General features: G+C 43.3%; 1 protein-coding gene across 2 annotated transcripts in view; it reads right to left on the bottom strand.

The window, feature by feature from the left end:
* NECTIN2 (nectin cell adhesion molecule 2) overlaps positions 1-17,549 on the bottom strand; it is a 161,758-nt gene that overhangs the window by 64,377 nt on the left and 79,832 nt on the right. Inside the window, exon 6 of one of the 2 annotated variants that reach the window (XM_040327456.1) lies at positions 6,468-7,493. The exons of the other annotated variant lie outside the window; for it this stretch is intronic. Within the exon in view, the coding sequence (XP_040183390.1) occupies positions 7,027-7,493 (467 nt within the window). The 3' untranslated portion in view covers positions 6,468-7,026. Of the gene's footprint in view, positions 1-6,467; positions 7,494-17,549 lie in introns of those variants that run through there. 2 annotated transcript variants of the gene reach the window in all.

Genomic DNA, 17,549 nt, shown 5'->3' with positions numbered 1-17,549 from the left:
TACACGCACATGAACTTTAATGGCATCCCAGTCATTTTCCTTACAGTTCAATATTGAGTTGGCCCACCCTTTTCAGCTATTACAGCTTCTCTTCTGTGAAGGCTGTCCACAAGGTTTAGGAGTGTGTCTATGGGAATGTTTAACTATTGTTCCAGATCTATATTTGTGAGGTCAGGCACCGATGTTGGAGAGAAGGTTTGGTTTACATTCTCTGCTCTAATTCATCCCAAAGGTGTTCTATCGGGTTGAGGTCAGGACTCTGTACAGACCAGTCAAGTTCCTCCACACTAAACTCGCTCATCCATCCCTTTATGTACCTTGCTTTGTGCACTGGTCCAAATCATTTGGTGGAGTGGGGATTATGATGTGGGGTTGTTTAGGTGTTGGGCTTGGCCCCTTTAGTTCCAGTAAAGGGAACTCTTAAGGTGACATCATACCAAGACATTTTCATCAACGCCATGCTCCCAACTTTGTGGGAACAGTTTGGGGATGACTTCTTCCTGTTCCAACACGACAGCGCACATAGCAAGGTCCATAAAAGACATGGATGAGCGAGTTTGGGGTAGAGGAACTTGACTGGCCTCAACCTGATCGAGCACGCTTCTGTAAGAATGATCAAACATTCCCCTAGACACACTCCTAAACCTTGTGGACAGCCTTCCAGAAGAGTTGAAGCTGTTGTAGCTGCAAAGGGTGGGCCAACTCAATAATGAACCTTACGGACTAAGACTTGGATGCCATTAAAGTGGATGTAAACCCCAATTTTTTTTTATGTCACAATGTACAGTATAAGATTTCCTATCATCTGTGCCCAGTCTTGCCACACAGAGTTAATCCAGCTCTGAGCAATCCTCTTTATTGTTCAGTGAAATAAAACAGACTTCCAGATAAAGACCAAAGTCCTTGCTTGAGTAACAGGTTATTTACATATCTCGTGCACTAGAATGCAGACATGCACAGCTTCTGTAAAGTGCACAATTCACATTCTCCTCTCCTCTCCTCTCCTCTCCCAGGATTGGTTGTCTTTCCTGTGTTTTCATTAAATGTTTTCAAAATATGGGGTAAACCACAGTTCAGTGTAAACAGCCCTCAGAATATACATAGACAAGAAGTTTACATCAACTTTAAGGCTCCATTCACACCTAGGCGTTTTTACGCCTGAAGCGCTACGCTCACAAACGCCAGAGGGATGAAAATACATTATTTGCTATGGTGACTGTTCACACCTGAACGCTGAACGCCGAACGCCCAAACGCCTGTCGCGCGAAGCTCAAACAAGTCCCGGACCTTTTTTTGTTGCGCGAATCGCGCGACAGCGGCGTATTTGAGCGTTTCCATTTCCCATAGAAAGTAATGGAAACGCTCAATTCAAGCGACTTGCGCGACAACGGGCGTTTCGTCGCTTTAATCAATAGAACTTGTCGACCATGCAGAAGATTAAAAAAATCTACCAACATAGCAACAAGTGATGAAAAGATGATCATTTTTCCTATTGGCTAAAATAAAAAACGTCGAAGTACAAAAACGTCGGACAACGCTGTATGCAAACGCGCAAATAAGCATGAATACGCGCGACAAAACGCCGGAAAAAAACGACCGACGCTCAGGTGTGAATGCAGCCTTAAGGTCATGTGCGTGTAGCTTTGATTAAGCATTAATTTATAGTGCGAAACGCGTCAGTTGTTTTACTCCCGTGTAGTGTGCTGTGACTTGTAGTGCATTTTTTCTTTTTTAAATAAAGACAACCATTTGGAGTGCGGCTGTCCATATTTTCTTTTCTTTTTCCATTTGTTGCCTTGTGCATTGCCAGCACCCTTGATCTCCTGAGACCATACTGATCATCCTAACACAATCCACCTGGAGCGGTAACTTTCTTTCATGTGTGTGTAAAGGCAGGTGTCCCAATACTTTTGGTAAAAGTGTATCTTTGCCCTTTGCATGTTCTAATATGGGCAACACTTTTACTAGGATTGTGCATAGCCCCTGCACAAAACAAACAGTAATACATTTTAGGTATAGGTATTCCAGGAAAAAAAAAAAAATAAGAAGTTATGCTAAAAAGGGCTGTTATGACCATTACATTTGAGTCTTTGCGGCAGCTGTTGTTCATTAATTAGAACGATGACAGAAGGTAGCTATTGAACAATAAATGCCTCTGGCTTTTATGGAGCGTTTACAGAAATATAGGAGACAATTAGGTTGAAATAAATAGCCTAGTTGGAGAAGGTTAATAAATATGTTTTCATATGGCTTCAAATAATTATGTTTTCCAAGCCTCTGGCATAGCAGTAGAAACCGTCAATAATTGCACATTTCGAGAAAAAGTCCTTCAACATGGAAAACTAAAATATATGAACAGAAAAAGTTTCAGGACACACAGAACTTTAGATATACCTTTCAGAAAGAACCGGTGTCTCTTAAAGCAGAGTTCCACCCATTTGTTCATCTTTGGCTGTGCTGCATGCCCTTAGCGCATAGTTTTCACAGTGGGCAATATTTTTATTTTTTTGGGCTGGTAAATACCTTTTTTTTCCACATAGCTTCCTGGTCTTATTAGACTAGGCCAGTGGTCTCCAAACTTTCTAAGCAAAGGGCCAGTTTACTGTCCTTCAGAGTTTACAAGGGCCAGACAGTTTTCAGTGGGAGTCGAAAAGGTCCCGACATTAGTGGGAAAATTAACGCCCCATTGTTTGTTTCAGTGGGAGTAATTGTGCCCCGTCATTGGGTCCCATTGTTGGTGTCATTGAGGAAAAACTATGCCCCATGGTTGGTGTCATTGTAAGGAATTGTGCCCCATACTTGGTGTCAGGGCTGGCCTTAGGTGTTCAGGCGCCCTGTGCGAGCTAATCCTGTGGCGCGCTCCCCCCCCCCCCCATCTACACCCCTCGCCTCCTGGTCACCTAGACATACACAAAGAGGGAAAAAATGCCACCGCGGGTGTAATACAATTCGCGAAGGGGGGTGCCGGTCTGACACCCCCCCAGTGTGTGGTACCCGGGGGTGACTCTCCCCCCCTTAGTACGCCTCTGGGTGGTCGCACGGCGCCCCTGTTTCCCATGGCGCCCTGTGCGGTTGCACAGCTCGCACACCCCCAAAGGCCGGCCCTGCTTGGTGTCATTGTGAGGAATTGTGCCCCATCGTTGGCGTCATTGTGAGGAATTGTGTCCCATTGTTGGTGTCATTGGGAAGAATTGTGACCCATCGTTGATATCATTAGGCCCCTTTGTTGGTGTCAGTAGGAGAAACTATGCTCCATTGTTTGTATCAGTGGATGAAATAGTGCCCCAAGGGCCAAATAAAAGCAAGCAAAGGGCCGCATCTGGCCCCCGGGCCACAGTTTTGAGACCACTGGCCTAGGCGATTACGTCACTAGGCAATTCGCAAGGGTTCCTGGGAGATAGGCATCATGTATCTCATGAAATCTCGTGTTTTTTGTACCTCGGAAAATTATGCAGCGAATGGGAGAAGTTTGGCGCCATTGTTTTGAAGCACTGACAGAGGAGAGGGGGCACATTGAGCAGATATTGGTGTTGGAAGCTCCGTTGTGTGTGACAAGGTCTTATAATCTAACTGTGTGCAGGGAGAGAGAGAGGAGCTTTCAGAATAGTCAACGGCGATGTCGGGGTGGGCGGGACAGAGCAGCAATTATTTGTGTATGCGGCTCCGCCCTGACCCCATCCTATTGGCTCATGTTCGATAACTGCTCTGTCCCGCCCACCCTGACATTGCAGATAAATATTCTGAAAGCTCCTCTCTCTCTCCAGCTTGGGCTAGACATTTCTCCATAAAGTGACAGGTGTGTGTCACTGTCTTGTAATCTAAGGGCCCTTTCACACGGGGCGGATCAGTAATGAGCTCAGCACTGATCCTCTGTAAAATCCCCACTGAGCCGCCGGCTGACAGGGCGGTCCCCGCACACTGTGCAGGGACCGCCCTGTCTTTCCTCCGCTCTCCCCTATGGGGGGGGGGGATCGGATGAACAAGGATTTTCTTCCGTCTGCAAAATCGGAGCTTTGCGGAGGCGGGTGATTACGGGCATCCGCTGACACCCGCAATCACATAGGGACCAATGTATGTCCCGTTTTCATCCGCAACGGATGGATGAAAATGCAGACATACGGGCAAATGCGGACATGAAAGGGGCCTTACTGTGTGCAGGGATTGAGAGAGGAGCTTTTAGAATTTATTGGCGATGTCAGGGTGGGCGGTACAGAGCAGGCTTGGAACACCAGCCAATTATATGGCTTCTTAAGAAAGGGGGCGGAGCCGCATACACGTAGCGGCCCGCCCTGACCCCATCCTATTGGCTGGCGGTCGATAGCTGCTCTGTCCCGCCCTCCCCAAAACCGCCGATGAATATTCTGAAAGCTCCTCTCTCTCCTGCACAGAGATTATAAAACAGTGTCCCACAAAACAGAGCTTCCAGCACCAATATCTGCTCAATGCTATATTATTTCAGCCAGCGCAGGCTAGACATTGCTGTATAAAGTGACAGGGCAGACTCAGGAAGTCGTCAGTGAACAGAAAAAAAAACAGCCAGGAACGTCAGAGGCGCCAGAGGTGTAATATTAAAAGAAATAAAGTCATGATTTATAACACCATCAGGATGGTGTCCCCCGGTTTCGGACCACAGCCCCCAGTGATGCCAATGCATTCCCTGCCTAATCTGACTTCTCCTTTACAAGCATTTTAACCCCGTTCATACTGGGGATTCCCGACAGGCAGGGAGAGAGAAGACAGCACATTACATGGTAAGACCTACCCTAAAAATAAGCCCTAAAAATAAGGTTGGTTCTGTATTCGCTGAAAGGGGCAGTACTGGAGGGGATTAGGGGGTAGAACCAAGGGAGGGAAATCAGAGGTGAGTAGGGAGACAGAGAGGGGAGTGGGAGTACCCCCACATCAGCATGCTTGACTCTATAGGGATTCTAGGAAGTAAACACTACATTAAAAGGGGTTGTAAAGGTTTGTTTTTTAATTCCTAAATAGGTTCCTTTAAGCTAGTGCATTGTTGGTTTACTTATCTTTTCCTTCCATTTCCCTTTTAAAGGTTTGTTTTCTTTGTCTGAATTTCCTACTTCCTGTTTCTCTTCAGTAAGCTTGCCCCCATCATCCGAGCCATTCTGGCTGGGGGTTGGTCAGCCAGAACAGCTTACAGAGGAGGAACAGGAAGGGAGAAATTCAGACAAAGAAAACAAAACATTTAGAAGGGAAATCGAAGGAAAAGGTTAGTGAACCAACAATGCACTGGCTGAAAGGAACCTATTTAGAAAATAAAAAACAAACCTTTACAACTCCTTTAATGTGTTCTTATTCAAGGTGGCCGGGGTTAGCAAGGCTATGGAGGGGGGGGGGGGGGGGGTTGTTGGGATTCAAAGTAATGTCTCAATTAATTAGTTAGTGGTCGACAGGTCTGAAGAACATGATTTGTGTGTATTGCATGTCCCATAGCCATCATAGCTGTGACATAAGTCACAGGGAAAATAAAATAATAAAGGTCAAAAACATACATTTAAAATGGACAAAGCCAATAACATCCCAAATTAGAAAGAGAAGCGAGGAATTAAAATGTGGATAGAGAAACAGAGGGGGCTCTAGGCTTTGGGAGGCCAAAACTTAGACACGGGGGCCCCACTCATGCCCATAACGGGTAAGAAAATTCAAGCAAATAAAAATGGCTGCAGAACATATCTAGCACACAGTGATTGAGCAGAGGCAAATTAGGCAGCCACAAGGCCCCTGTGAGTTCGAGGCCTTAGGCGACTGCCTAATTTGTCCAATTAAAGAGCTGCCTCTGTAGAGAAATCATCTCAGTGTTAAACATTTTGTAGCTGTGATCATTAAAATCTAAAAAGCTAAACTTCAAGCAAAATATTAAATACTCATTAATCTCTCCTATCTGCCAATGGGTTTAATTCTTTGTGGCCACATTCCTGATTCCTTTAAATCTGTTGAACAGCATAGCAAGGAGGGTGACACAACGCTCATTGGTAAGGTATACAATGGTGTCACCTCTCCTCCTGCAGCCATTAAAAATACTGTTTTTGCTGTTGTACAGGGGATAACAGGAAGCCGATATAAAATACATATTTAAAAAAGAAAAAACACAATTGCAACAAATTATGATTTTGTTTTTGCTTGGAGTTCAGCTTTAAGACTTTTCACAGCATAAAACCCACCTAAAATAATTAAATCCACAGACAATCTCTGATAAAACAGGGTATCTTTCTGAATATTTATTAAAAATGTTCTCAATCTTTAGTATTTTTTTTTCTTTTTTTTTTACAGAAATACAAAAAAATAATAGCATAAAATCAAAGCAACTCCCAAACCCCCCCGCCCCCCTTTTCTATTAACCCAAGTTAAAATGTCCTTCATATTAACCCTTTATCAGTCCTTCTTTATATTAGTGCAAACCCCATCAATGAAATCTCCATTACATATTGTAAAAACTGCTTTTTTTTGCCCCTGGCACAGAAAGTTATATATATAAAAAAAAGAAATCGTGGCTCTTACTGCACCTTTCTCATGCCCCTAAAATAATGAGGGGTCGCCAAGAAGCACAGTGATATAGGCAAGGTATATATAAGGAACAGTCCATTTTTTTTTTTTTTTTTTTTTTTTTAAAGAGTCCATAATATTCCATGGGAGCAAGAGTAGGACAAATCCACTTTTGATGGGCAGGTAAAAGAAAACGATGGAACACAGTCCCTGGGAGCATTTGTAAGGGGACCTGCATGGACAAGTACAGGAGATTCTTTTACACAAAATGTCCCGTTCTTATAAAGTTGGGTTGCACATACCTGATTAAAAAGTAGAGTTATACAAGGGGAACTTGTCTTACATGTACATTGCAGTCTGGATGGCTCATGATGTCACTGAGGCTAGAAAAAGTCCAAAAATGAGTGGCAAGACATGGATAGTAAGGAGATACACACTCTTCAGTCCATAATTGGAACAAATAAGGAACACTCTGAAGTCCAGGTGCTGGAGGATACAAATACGTTGACCCCTCTTAGAGGAGTGTCACACATACACTGCAGTCCTGGAGATGATAGAGCCGTCAGTCTGGGACTCCATGTCGTCGTCCAGATAAGAGTTAATTTGTGGGTGGGGTCTAAGTTGTAGCATGGGCCCCACCTCGTTAAATCGCTCATCCTCGTCATCATCTTCTAGAACTTTGTACTTCATCCTTTCCTCTTCATCCTCATCCTCCTCCAAAGAGGGACTCAGCCCACTGTCCCTCATTGGTCCAGGGCCTTTGAGAGGTTTATCCAAATCGCCGTCATCTTGGTAGGCAAATTCCTGAGAAGGCTTTCCAGTGCCAAATACACGGGTTTTCGGGTTGTAGGTGCCTCGATCCTGCTTACCATGCAGTCCTTTCCTCTTGATGACGATGAAGACAATGGCGGCCAGAAGGAGCAGGACCAGAATCACCCCGATTACCCCCCCAGCGATGGCTCCTGCGTTTGCCTGCGTCTGCATTGCGTGTTCTGGGTACGAGAGAAAGATAGCAATACTGTAGCCTGCCTGAGTACAAAACCATCCATCTGCCCCCACCCTGCCCAACATCAGTGTATCAGAATAGATAGATCTAAACTCTAAAATACATGCACAAACCAACATGGAACGAGTCAAGGAGGGAAACATGCAGTGTGATAGGACTGGGCTAAGGCCAATTTGTTCTACATGCAGATGAAGAAATGAAAAATAAAGATGCAAACATGAAAAACACATGCAACTTTATGGGAACATCTTTGGCATATACACAATATATACGGAGGACATGCACTCATGAAGGCCATACCCACACACGTAACCCAGACTTGAAAAATGTTGCAAACACACTGTATACATATAAAAAATAAAATTAAAAAAACACACAAACACACACACGCTGAAATCACACAGGCAAGCAAGATGAATAGCCAATTTTTTTTGACTTATATTTGGTAGTGGATGTTACACTCCCTCTAACAAGCCATTCAACCACACTGCAACGTGCACGATCAACGCTCGAGATTGGTCAATAGCTCTGGCTTTTATCTGGCAGTTTAACAGAGAAAGTTTATCTTTTTAAAAATTTTATGGAAGCAAGACTTACAGACACAGCAGGATGACTCTGAATCAACAAACATATAACCACAAGCCAAGAGTAGGAAAATAAAAACATTCCACCACACTTCCATGATACTGCAAGTTCAGACTGTTGTCAACCACAGACCATAAAAAACATGTAACCCTGCAACCATGCTATGAGTTAAAAAAAAAAAAAAAAAAAAAAAGTTAGCTTGTGCTTTATCATAACCATGTGATGACTCCTCATTTTGCTCACCGAGAACGATTTTGACACCCCTACACCCAGGCCCGGATTTCCCACAAGGCCACCAAGGCCAGGCCTCGAGGCGGCAGCGGCATCGAGTCCCCCGACGGCCGGAACATACAGTTAAGGGCGGTAAGTTGCTTTCTAGCAGGACTAAACGTAGTGTCAAAATCACTTTCTAAAATGTGTGCTGCCGTCGGTCCTCCCCTCTCCCCCCCACATACCTCTCTGCTGGCTCTGTCTTCGGGACTCCGTCCTCCCCCGGCCGCCGAGTCTGTCTCCTGTCCCTGCTGCCGATGTACACAGTGAGAGGGGTGAGCTGTGCTCTTCCCATCTCAGCTGTGACAGGAGTTCTAGCACAGTGCTAGGACTCTTGTTTTGAAGGTGACAGGGTCAATAAAGAGAATCTGTCACCTCCAATTGCTATTACGCAGTGAATTGTTTTCTCCTGTGTGATAGCAAAAAAGTTAAGTGAAAAAAAAATGGATTAAAACAAACAAATATATATATATATATATATATATTATAATATATATATATATATATATATATATATATATATATATATATATATATATATATATATATATATATATATATATATATATATATATATATATATATAAAATTATTAAAATAAAAAAATTAAAAAAATAAGAAAAAGAAAATTATACAAAAAAAAATTAGACGACACGCTACAAAAAAAGTGGTAAAAAAGAAAAAAAGAAACAAAAAATATTTGAAATAATCGTGCCGCCCCTGCCATCCAGTTGTCATTCTCTGTTGATTTGGGGGGGGGGGGGGGGTTTATGGTTTGGTTGGTGGGGGGGGGGGGGATACATTGCGGAACCTGGCCTTGGGGCGGCAGGGAGAGCAAATCCGGCCCTGCCTACACCCATGTGGCAACAACGCTTATAGTGGCTGTACAATTGGGCCTATTGCAGCACATCCCATGAAAACGCTTTTGGACATCTGCCTGAAACTTGTGCCAGATTTATTGCAATGTGTTGCGTTGTGCAAAAATATGGTGAGGAAGAATTCACCAGTCTAAATAGAGACAAATTCACTGGCACCTGTAATGTAGCTGCCATGTACAAAGAAAAGGTCAACTTTCATTGAAGACTTGTTTAATCCACCAGCGTTGGGCAATGTTGCCCAAACTGGTCGCAGTTCAAGAACACAGCAAATTCCCCCACATCCTATGGCTTAAAATAAATAAATAAAAGAGGCGGACATATTGAATTTTTCTAAAGAGCAGCTCGTACAGACATGCTGTATTAAAAATAATAAATGAGTGACCATATAAAAATAAAAATAAAAAAGAGCTGAGCCAGAGTCAGCTCAATCAAAAGCCAAGATATAAAGTCTCAATGTGTGTACATAAACAAATCAATAAAGAATATAATTGTAATAAGTCCCCAGAAAAAGTCCAAAACACTAGGAAGTGAATCCAATTCTGTGGTTAAAGTTGGGACAATATCCAAGTGAAAGAATTCAGGCTTGACCCTTACCAGAAGTATAGATCCCAAAGGATCAAGAAGAGCCATCCATACTGTAGCCACAAATAGATCCTATGTGGAACGATACAGGGGTTCCTACTTCCGTAGACTCAGCCCAGTGAGAAAAAGGAAAAAGAAAACAAAATAGTGCAAAAACGGATGATAGGCAAACACAGACTAACTCCCAGTGGCTAATGTTGACAGACACTGTGCAGTAAGGCTGGGGTCCCACCACCAAACGAACACACTGACCCTTACCAAAGATAGGCGACCCTCAAAGGATCAATTTTGCATGTCAGTGTGTAACGATCTACTGCAGGGAGACGCTTGTCAGGCAGGTCATTTTGATCCAGAGGTCAGGTAACCAGGAACCATGAAAAATATGCAAACTCTCATAGTGAAATACCATCAAGGTTTAATCGGTAAAAAAAAAAAAATTAGAACACTTACAGTTAAGATGATTAAAAGCAGCAGAGATAAATTGTAGCCGGCCGGCAAACAAACAAACGAGGCACGTCCTCTGTACGCGGTGACGTCAGCACGCCAACCTCCCAACGTTTCGTCTTCGTATAGACTTGGTCACGGGAATCCCGTGACCAAGTCTATACGAAGACGAAACGTTGGGAGGTTGGCGTGCTGACGTCACCGCGTACAGAGGACGTGCCTCGTTTGTTTGTTTGCCGGCCGGCTACAATTTATCTCTGCTGCTTTTAATCATCTTAACTGTAAGTGTTCTAATTTTTTTACCGATTAAACCTTGATGGTATTTCACTATGAGAGTTTGCATATTTTTCATGGTTCCTGGTTACCTGACCTCTGGATCAAAATGACCTGCCTGACAAGCGTCTCCCTGCAGTAGATCGTTACACACTGACATGCAAAATTGATCCTTTGAGGGTCGCCTATCTTTGGTAAGGGTCAGTGTGTTCGTTTGGTGGTGGGACCCCAGCCTTACTGCACAGTGTCTGTCAACATTAGCCACTGGGAGTTAGTCTGTGTTTGCCTATCATCCGTTTTTGCACTATTTTGTTTTCTTTTTCCTTTTTCTCACTGGGCTGAGTCTACGGAAGTAGGAACCCCTGTATCGTTCCACATAGGATCTATTTGTGGCTACAGTATGGATGGCTCTTCTTGATCCTTTGGGATCTATACTTCTGGTAAGGGTCAAGCCTGAATTCTTTCACTTGGATATTGTCCCAACTTTAACCACAGAATTGGATTCACTTCCTAGTGTTTTGGACTTTTTCTGGGGACTTATTACAATTATATTCTTTATTGATTTGTTTATGTACACACATTGAGACTTTATATCTTGGCTTTTGATTGAGCTGACTCTGGCTCAGCTCTTTTTTATTTTTATTTTTATATGGTCACTCATTTATTATTTTTAGCGCAACTCCCACTTTTTAACATTTGACTTTTATGCTGTATAACATTTTGAGTTTGCTGCTTTTTTAAGTTTTTTTTGGTATGCGCATTTTTTCACTTCTTATAGACATGCTGTATTGCATCACAATGCAGTGCTTAACAAGAACACTGAAGTTTAAGTAAAAAAAAAAAAAAAAAAAAAAGCACCACAATGCATGTTAAAAAAACATTGTAGTGCAGTAAACCACAACCCGGCATGGGTTACTTGTGCAAAAACACTGCTGTTGTGTATATGGGCCCTAAGGTGCCGAAGGCCTGTAGATGTGAAGATTCACTCCTTTCTGCTTAACTCCACCTTTTTTCATTCACGGTCCTATGGTCGGTACAGAAGGGTGTGAAGTACATGTTTAGACTGTTCTTGCCATCAGCAGAAAGAACGAGTCCCACAGTAATAAAGTTTTTGTTTTTACTTTTTGCGTTTTTTTATTTTTTTTTATGTTAAAACTACATAATTTGCACACCAAGTGAACCATGGTTTAGATAGAAATGTGTGTGAATATTATGCAAGCAAGGCAAAATAAAAAGCTGCACAAGCACTATTGATATGACCATTTGTACGTTAAGTCAACCATGGCATAAAATGTGCATGACAGCAATTAAGCCAAAAATAGCACATACACTGTTAATATAGGTGACCCCCTGGCTTTGCTCCCCACATACAAGTACTTCTGCAGCTCATCTCTAGTGTATTTTTTTTTTCTGGCAACCTTCCTCTTCTTGCATTTGTTTGAGAATTAATTCAAATTTGCTCAGCTTTTAGAGCAGGCAGTGGGTGGCGTTGGGAACTCCAGGCAGACAACGTGCCAGGGGCATCCCAAATAGTTGGGAACTCCAGGCAGACAACGTGCCAGGGGCATCCCAAATAGTTGGAAACTCCAGGCAGACAACGTGCCATGGGCATCCCAAATAGTTGGGCACTCCAGGCAGACAACGTGCCATGGGCATCCCAAATAGTTGGGAACTCCAGGCAGACAACTTGCCATTGGCATCCCAAATAGTTACAAGTAGCTAGAAAGGGCTATAACTTGCATCCATCTACCCAAAACCTCTGTTTTACCCAGCACCAGTCTTTATAGGTTATAACTGTTGCATAATTGGGCTTTAGATAGGTATACAGAATTGTTGTTGTTTTTAGTAGTGGTTTACAGGATACAGATTTTTTTTTTATTATTGTTATTCATACCTGTGCAGTGAACATTTCAGAAGTTGTGGAGCTATATGCGCACTGCCTATTGTGAGTGCTCGGTTTATAAGAGGTCTTAAAAAAAAAAAAAAAAAAGGACTATATTTAAAGGATAGCCATGCTGAGAGTAATATAGTGGCTGCTGAGTCAATGACACTGAACATGTATGCAGCAAATCAGGTCAGAACACTTGATCTGCTGATCTGTTATGGCATCAAGTAAATGGAATTCGGCCATAGAAGAGTATGGTAAAGTGAGGGTATGAGTAACTATTTCATTATCCTGAATTACCAAGGTTAGTCAAATCCAGGCCATGGCACTTACTGGCTCTGGTTGGACTGCTTTCCAAGGCTGGGCTACTTTATCCATGGTGCCAGATTTGAAGTCCAATGTATTGAGAAAAATCACAGCAATGGTAGTGGAAACTAAGATGACCAATTAATTTGCATCATATCAGTGTAATGTGAGAAGAAAAAGCGGATATGTGTTGGATGTTTTAGCCCATGTTATTCCAATAAGGATTACTCCTCTTAAACTCTACAGTCTTTGGTGTGGAGCTCCTCATACATTCTTACTTCATAGAAATTGTCCCCAGAAAGTTAAAAAAGGGGAAATCTTCCAATGGGGACACTAGTTTTGGTGACCTGGGGAACCCCATGGTTTTGTCTTAATTTGCAGGGGTTTTATCTCGCTTCCTAATCTCTGCAATGGGACACAAGTGTAAAAAAAAAATTGAATCTGACGGGCTATAATCCAAATTAATAGAAGCGGTTGCATGGGTTCTATAAATGGCGGAGCTGGGTGGAAAAATCAGGCATGGTCAGGATCGCTTGATGAGAGCCATGACAGCTTGTCTGTTGTAGAGATGGGGGGGCGGTTGGTAGGACGTGGTGGGGGCAGGAACAGGGAAGTTGGGGCTTTATATCCATTGCATCTCCACCATTGCATCACCCAACTAGCATTTTTATAGAGAGGGGTCTACAATGGCAATCTATGCATTGTTCAGAAGAAAACATGGAGGCATAATAGAAACTAAACATAGCATACTTTGTTTGATAGGATTTATATAATCTAGATACTTCTGTACGAGAAACAAAAATTATATTAGTGCAACAAGAGAGTCTGCCTTGTAGTGGAGAGACTCAAATTTCCTTTTAATTTTTCCCTATAGTGCATTAAATCTGAATTCACAGTTCACAGCAATTATAACACTAGGAGCCGTTTGTAAAGAACAGCAATCACGGTTATTATTATTAAACAAGAAAAGGTTGAAAACAATGTGCCACGGCTGCAGAGTAACTTACTCAACAGGAGCGGAGTTTAAACATAAACTAGAAAGGATCATGGATATACTAGACTGTATATGAAATATAGGGCCCAGATTTTCGTAGATCGGCGTATCTTTGTGCGGGCGCAACGTATCCTATTTACGTTACGCCTCCGCAACTTAAACGGGCAAGTGCAGTATTCTCCGTAAGTTGCGGCGGCGTATCGTAAATAGGCCGGCGTAAGCCCGCCTAATTCAAATTTGGAAGATGTGGGCGTGTGTTATGTAAATGTTATGTGACCCCACGTAAATGACGCTTTTTACAAACGGCGCATGCGCCGTCCGTGGACATATCCCAGTGTACATTGCTCCAAAGTACGCCGCAAGGACGTATTGGTTTAGACGTCAACGTAAATGACGTCCAGCCCCATTCACGGACGACTTGCGCAAATGACGTAAAATTTTAAAAGTTTGACGCGGGAACAACGTCCATACTTAAAGCGGTGGTTCACCCTCATTACCAACATTTTAGCATTAAATTAGGCATAGTAGCGCGAGCTACAGTATGCCTGTATTTATTTTTTTAGCCCCGTACTCACTGTGCAATCGTATAGATAAGATTCCGACTCCCCGCGGGGAATGGGCGTTCCTATCCAGAGGGAGGATGATTGACGGCCGGCTATGGCACGTCACGCTCCCCGAAGATAGCCGGAGTTGGTCTCGGCTCTTCACGGCGCCTGCGCACAGACTATGCGCAGGCGCCGTGAAGCATCAAGTCCTATTTAGGCTATTTCCGGAGAAGCGTGACGCGCCATAGCCGGCCGTCAATCATGCTCCCTCTGGATAGGAACGCCCATTCCCCGCGGGGAGTCGGAATCTTATCTATACGATTGCACAGTGAGTACGGGGCTAAAAAAATACAGGCATACTGTAGCTCGCGCTACTATGCCTAATTTAATGCTAGAAAAAAAAATTGTTTTATTAGGGTGAACCCCCTCTTTAACATTGGTACGCCACATGTACGCCTCATATAGCAGGGGTAACTTTACGCCGGGAAAAGCCTAGCGTAAACGGCGTATCTGTACTGCGTCGGCCGGTCGTACGTTTGTGAATTTGCGTATCTAGCTGATTTACATATTTCTAGGCGTAAATCAGCGTACACGCCCCTAGCGGCCAGCGTAAATATGCAGTTAAGATCCGAAGGCATAAGAAACTTATGCCTGTCGGATCTAATACAAATCTATGCGTAACCGATTCTATGAATCAGGCGCATAGGTACGACGGCTCAGACTCAGAAATACGACGGCATATCTGGAGATACGCCGTTGTATCTCCTTTGAGAATCTGGGCCATAGTATATACAGTGTGTACACATTTGTCCGTTTGATTTGCCTTGCTAGCTGGCAGAAAATTAAAAAGTGATTACATGCAGTAGAAAATTATATGTTGCATTTCATAATTTTACAGAAAGAAATCATCATTTTAAGATTGCGACTATGAACAATCCTTGCTCTCTACCGTTGCCATAAGATCTTCAGCAGGCAACACTTTTGGGTGTGTTGGATGTCTGGTCCCCCTGCTGGGGGCTGTGGTTCGTTCTGCCATGCCCTAGGTCAGACTGTAAGCTGTAATAACTTTGGGAGGAACCACAGAGTGAAGAGGGGGACCAGGTATCAGACATTCTTGGTGAAAAATTGTAAAAATCCTTTGGATAGCAGAAGCTCTGCACCAAAAATGAAGACTACCGGGTGCAGGCAGCTTCAGTAAAAGGCAAATCAAACGGACAAATGTGTACACACTGTATATACTATAACTTATATAGGTTGTTTAACTTTCACATGTTGGTTGAAGTAATTCTTCCTCTATATCAGTGTTTCTCAACTCCAGTCCTCAAGGCGCCCCAACAGGTCATGTTTTTAGGCTTTCCATTATTTTGCACAGGGGATTTAATCAGTTTCACTGCCTTAGTAATTACCACAGCCATTTCATCTGAGGGAAATCCTGAAAAGATGACCTGTTGGTGCGCCTTGAGGACTGGAGTTGAGAAACATTGGTCTATATTAACTCTTTTTTTCATTGCAGGTAAATAGATTTCAAGCAGAAGCAACATGCTGCAATTGAGTGCTTGATGAAGGAGGGGTGCGGGCTGTTCCAACACCCACAGAAGACTACCGTATGTTTACAGAGATGACACCACTGACCAGAGCAATGTCTTGTCATTAGTGGCTTTTGCCAATGGTGTCATCTCCATAAACATTCTGTAGCCTTCAATGGATGCCAAACAGCCTGCACTCCTACGTCAATAACTCAATTACAGCACATTACTGCTGTTTGGAATTCATTATTTACTTGCAATTAAAAGAGTTACTATAGATCAGCGGTTCTCAACCTCATCAACTACCCCAACAGGACATGTTTTGGGAATTTCTCTTAAGATAAAAAAGCTGTCCAAAATATTAAGCCATCGACTCTGATTTAAAGCACCTGTGCAAGATAAAAGAAAACCTGCAAACACGGCCTGTTGGGGGTACTTAAGGACCGAGGTTGAGAACCACTGCTATAGAGGAATAGGCCCGGATTCACAGACATCGGCGCAGATTTATGCCGCCGTAGCGCATCTTCTTTACGCTACGCCGACGCAGCACAGAGAGGCAAGCACTGAATTCACAAAGCACTTGCTCCCAAATCTGCGCTGGTTTTCTCATGCGCAAGTCGACGTAAGTGGAAGTGGGCGTGAGCCATGCTAATGAGGCGTGACCCCATGCAAATGATGGGCCGAGCGCCAGACAGATACGTATTGCCAACTGCGCATGCGCCGTCTCACTGTGCATGCTCACAATCACGTTGGAACAACTGCCTAAGATTCGCCGGATCACTGCATACGGCGTGAACGTAAACTACGCCCAGCCCTATTCACGTACAACGTAAACTACGTAAAATACGCTGGCTTGTGTTCCCTTTGCATGGATGCTGGCGAGTTACACCTCCTATATGGGGCACAACTTTACGCCGTACGTACAACTTACGCGTACCAGTCGTAGCCTGCGCCGAGCGCGGCGTATCTCCCTCTTTGCATATTTGAATAGAAAATCAATGGGAGCGCCACATGCGTCCAGCGTAAATATGCGCCGGCGTAGGCAAGTTACGTCGGTCGGATGAAGCCTATTTTCAGGCGTATCTACTTCTGAGGGCACGGCGCACAGATACGACGGTGCATATTTGCACTTACGCGGCGTATCTCGAGATACGTCGGCGCAAGTGCTTTGTGAATCCGGGCCATAGTTTCTATACCAATATGTGAAATTTAAATGACTTGTGTATGTGAAAGTATTAGCATTAGAGAGATGCATCATCTCTATTTGTCCTGTTTACCATTAGCATTGAAAGTAAAAGAAAATCACAGATTTTGGGTTGTCCCCAGAAAAGTAAGAGAAAGAAACTCTTTCAATGGGGACACTAGTTCTGATGGCCTGGAGGTTCCCAAGGGAATCCCTTAAATTTCAGGAATTTCCCCTTGCTTTCTAATTTTGGTTACGGGACAGGAAGTGAAGGTAAATCACCCTAATGGGGCACAGATGGGGGGGGGGGGGGAAACACACCGGGATTATACCCCTCTTACTGTACACATTTTTTATTACTTTCAGTACAGCCCCAATGCAGTTCTTACTTCAGAAGTTGTAGTAAAATGGATTTTCTCTTTGTCAAGAATACCCAATTATGTACGAGGAAAAGGGAGAAAAAAAAAAAAAAAAAAAAAAAAAGGGGGGGGGGGGGTTTGCCTTCACATTATTACAAATTTTACAATTTCACTTTAACAAGTGAACAACCATCGGCAAATTAGGGTTATTG

Source organism: Rana temporaria, chromosome 10 (genome assembly GCF_905171775.1).
Source record: "Rana temporaria chromosome 10, aRanTem1.1, whole genome shotgun sequence".
Lineage (NCBI taxonomy): Eukaryota > Metazoa > Chordata > Amphibia > Anura > Ranidae > Rana > Rana temporaria.
The sequence above is the reverse complement of the archived record's forward strand: the minus strand, read 5'-3'. Positions and strand labels throughout refer to the sequence as shown.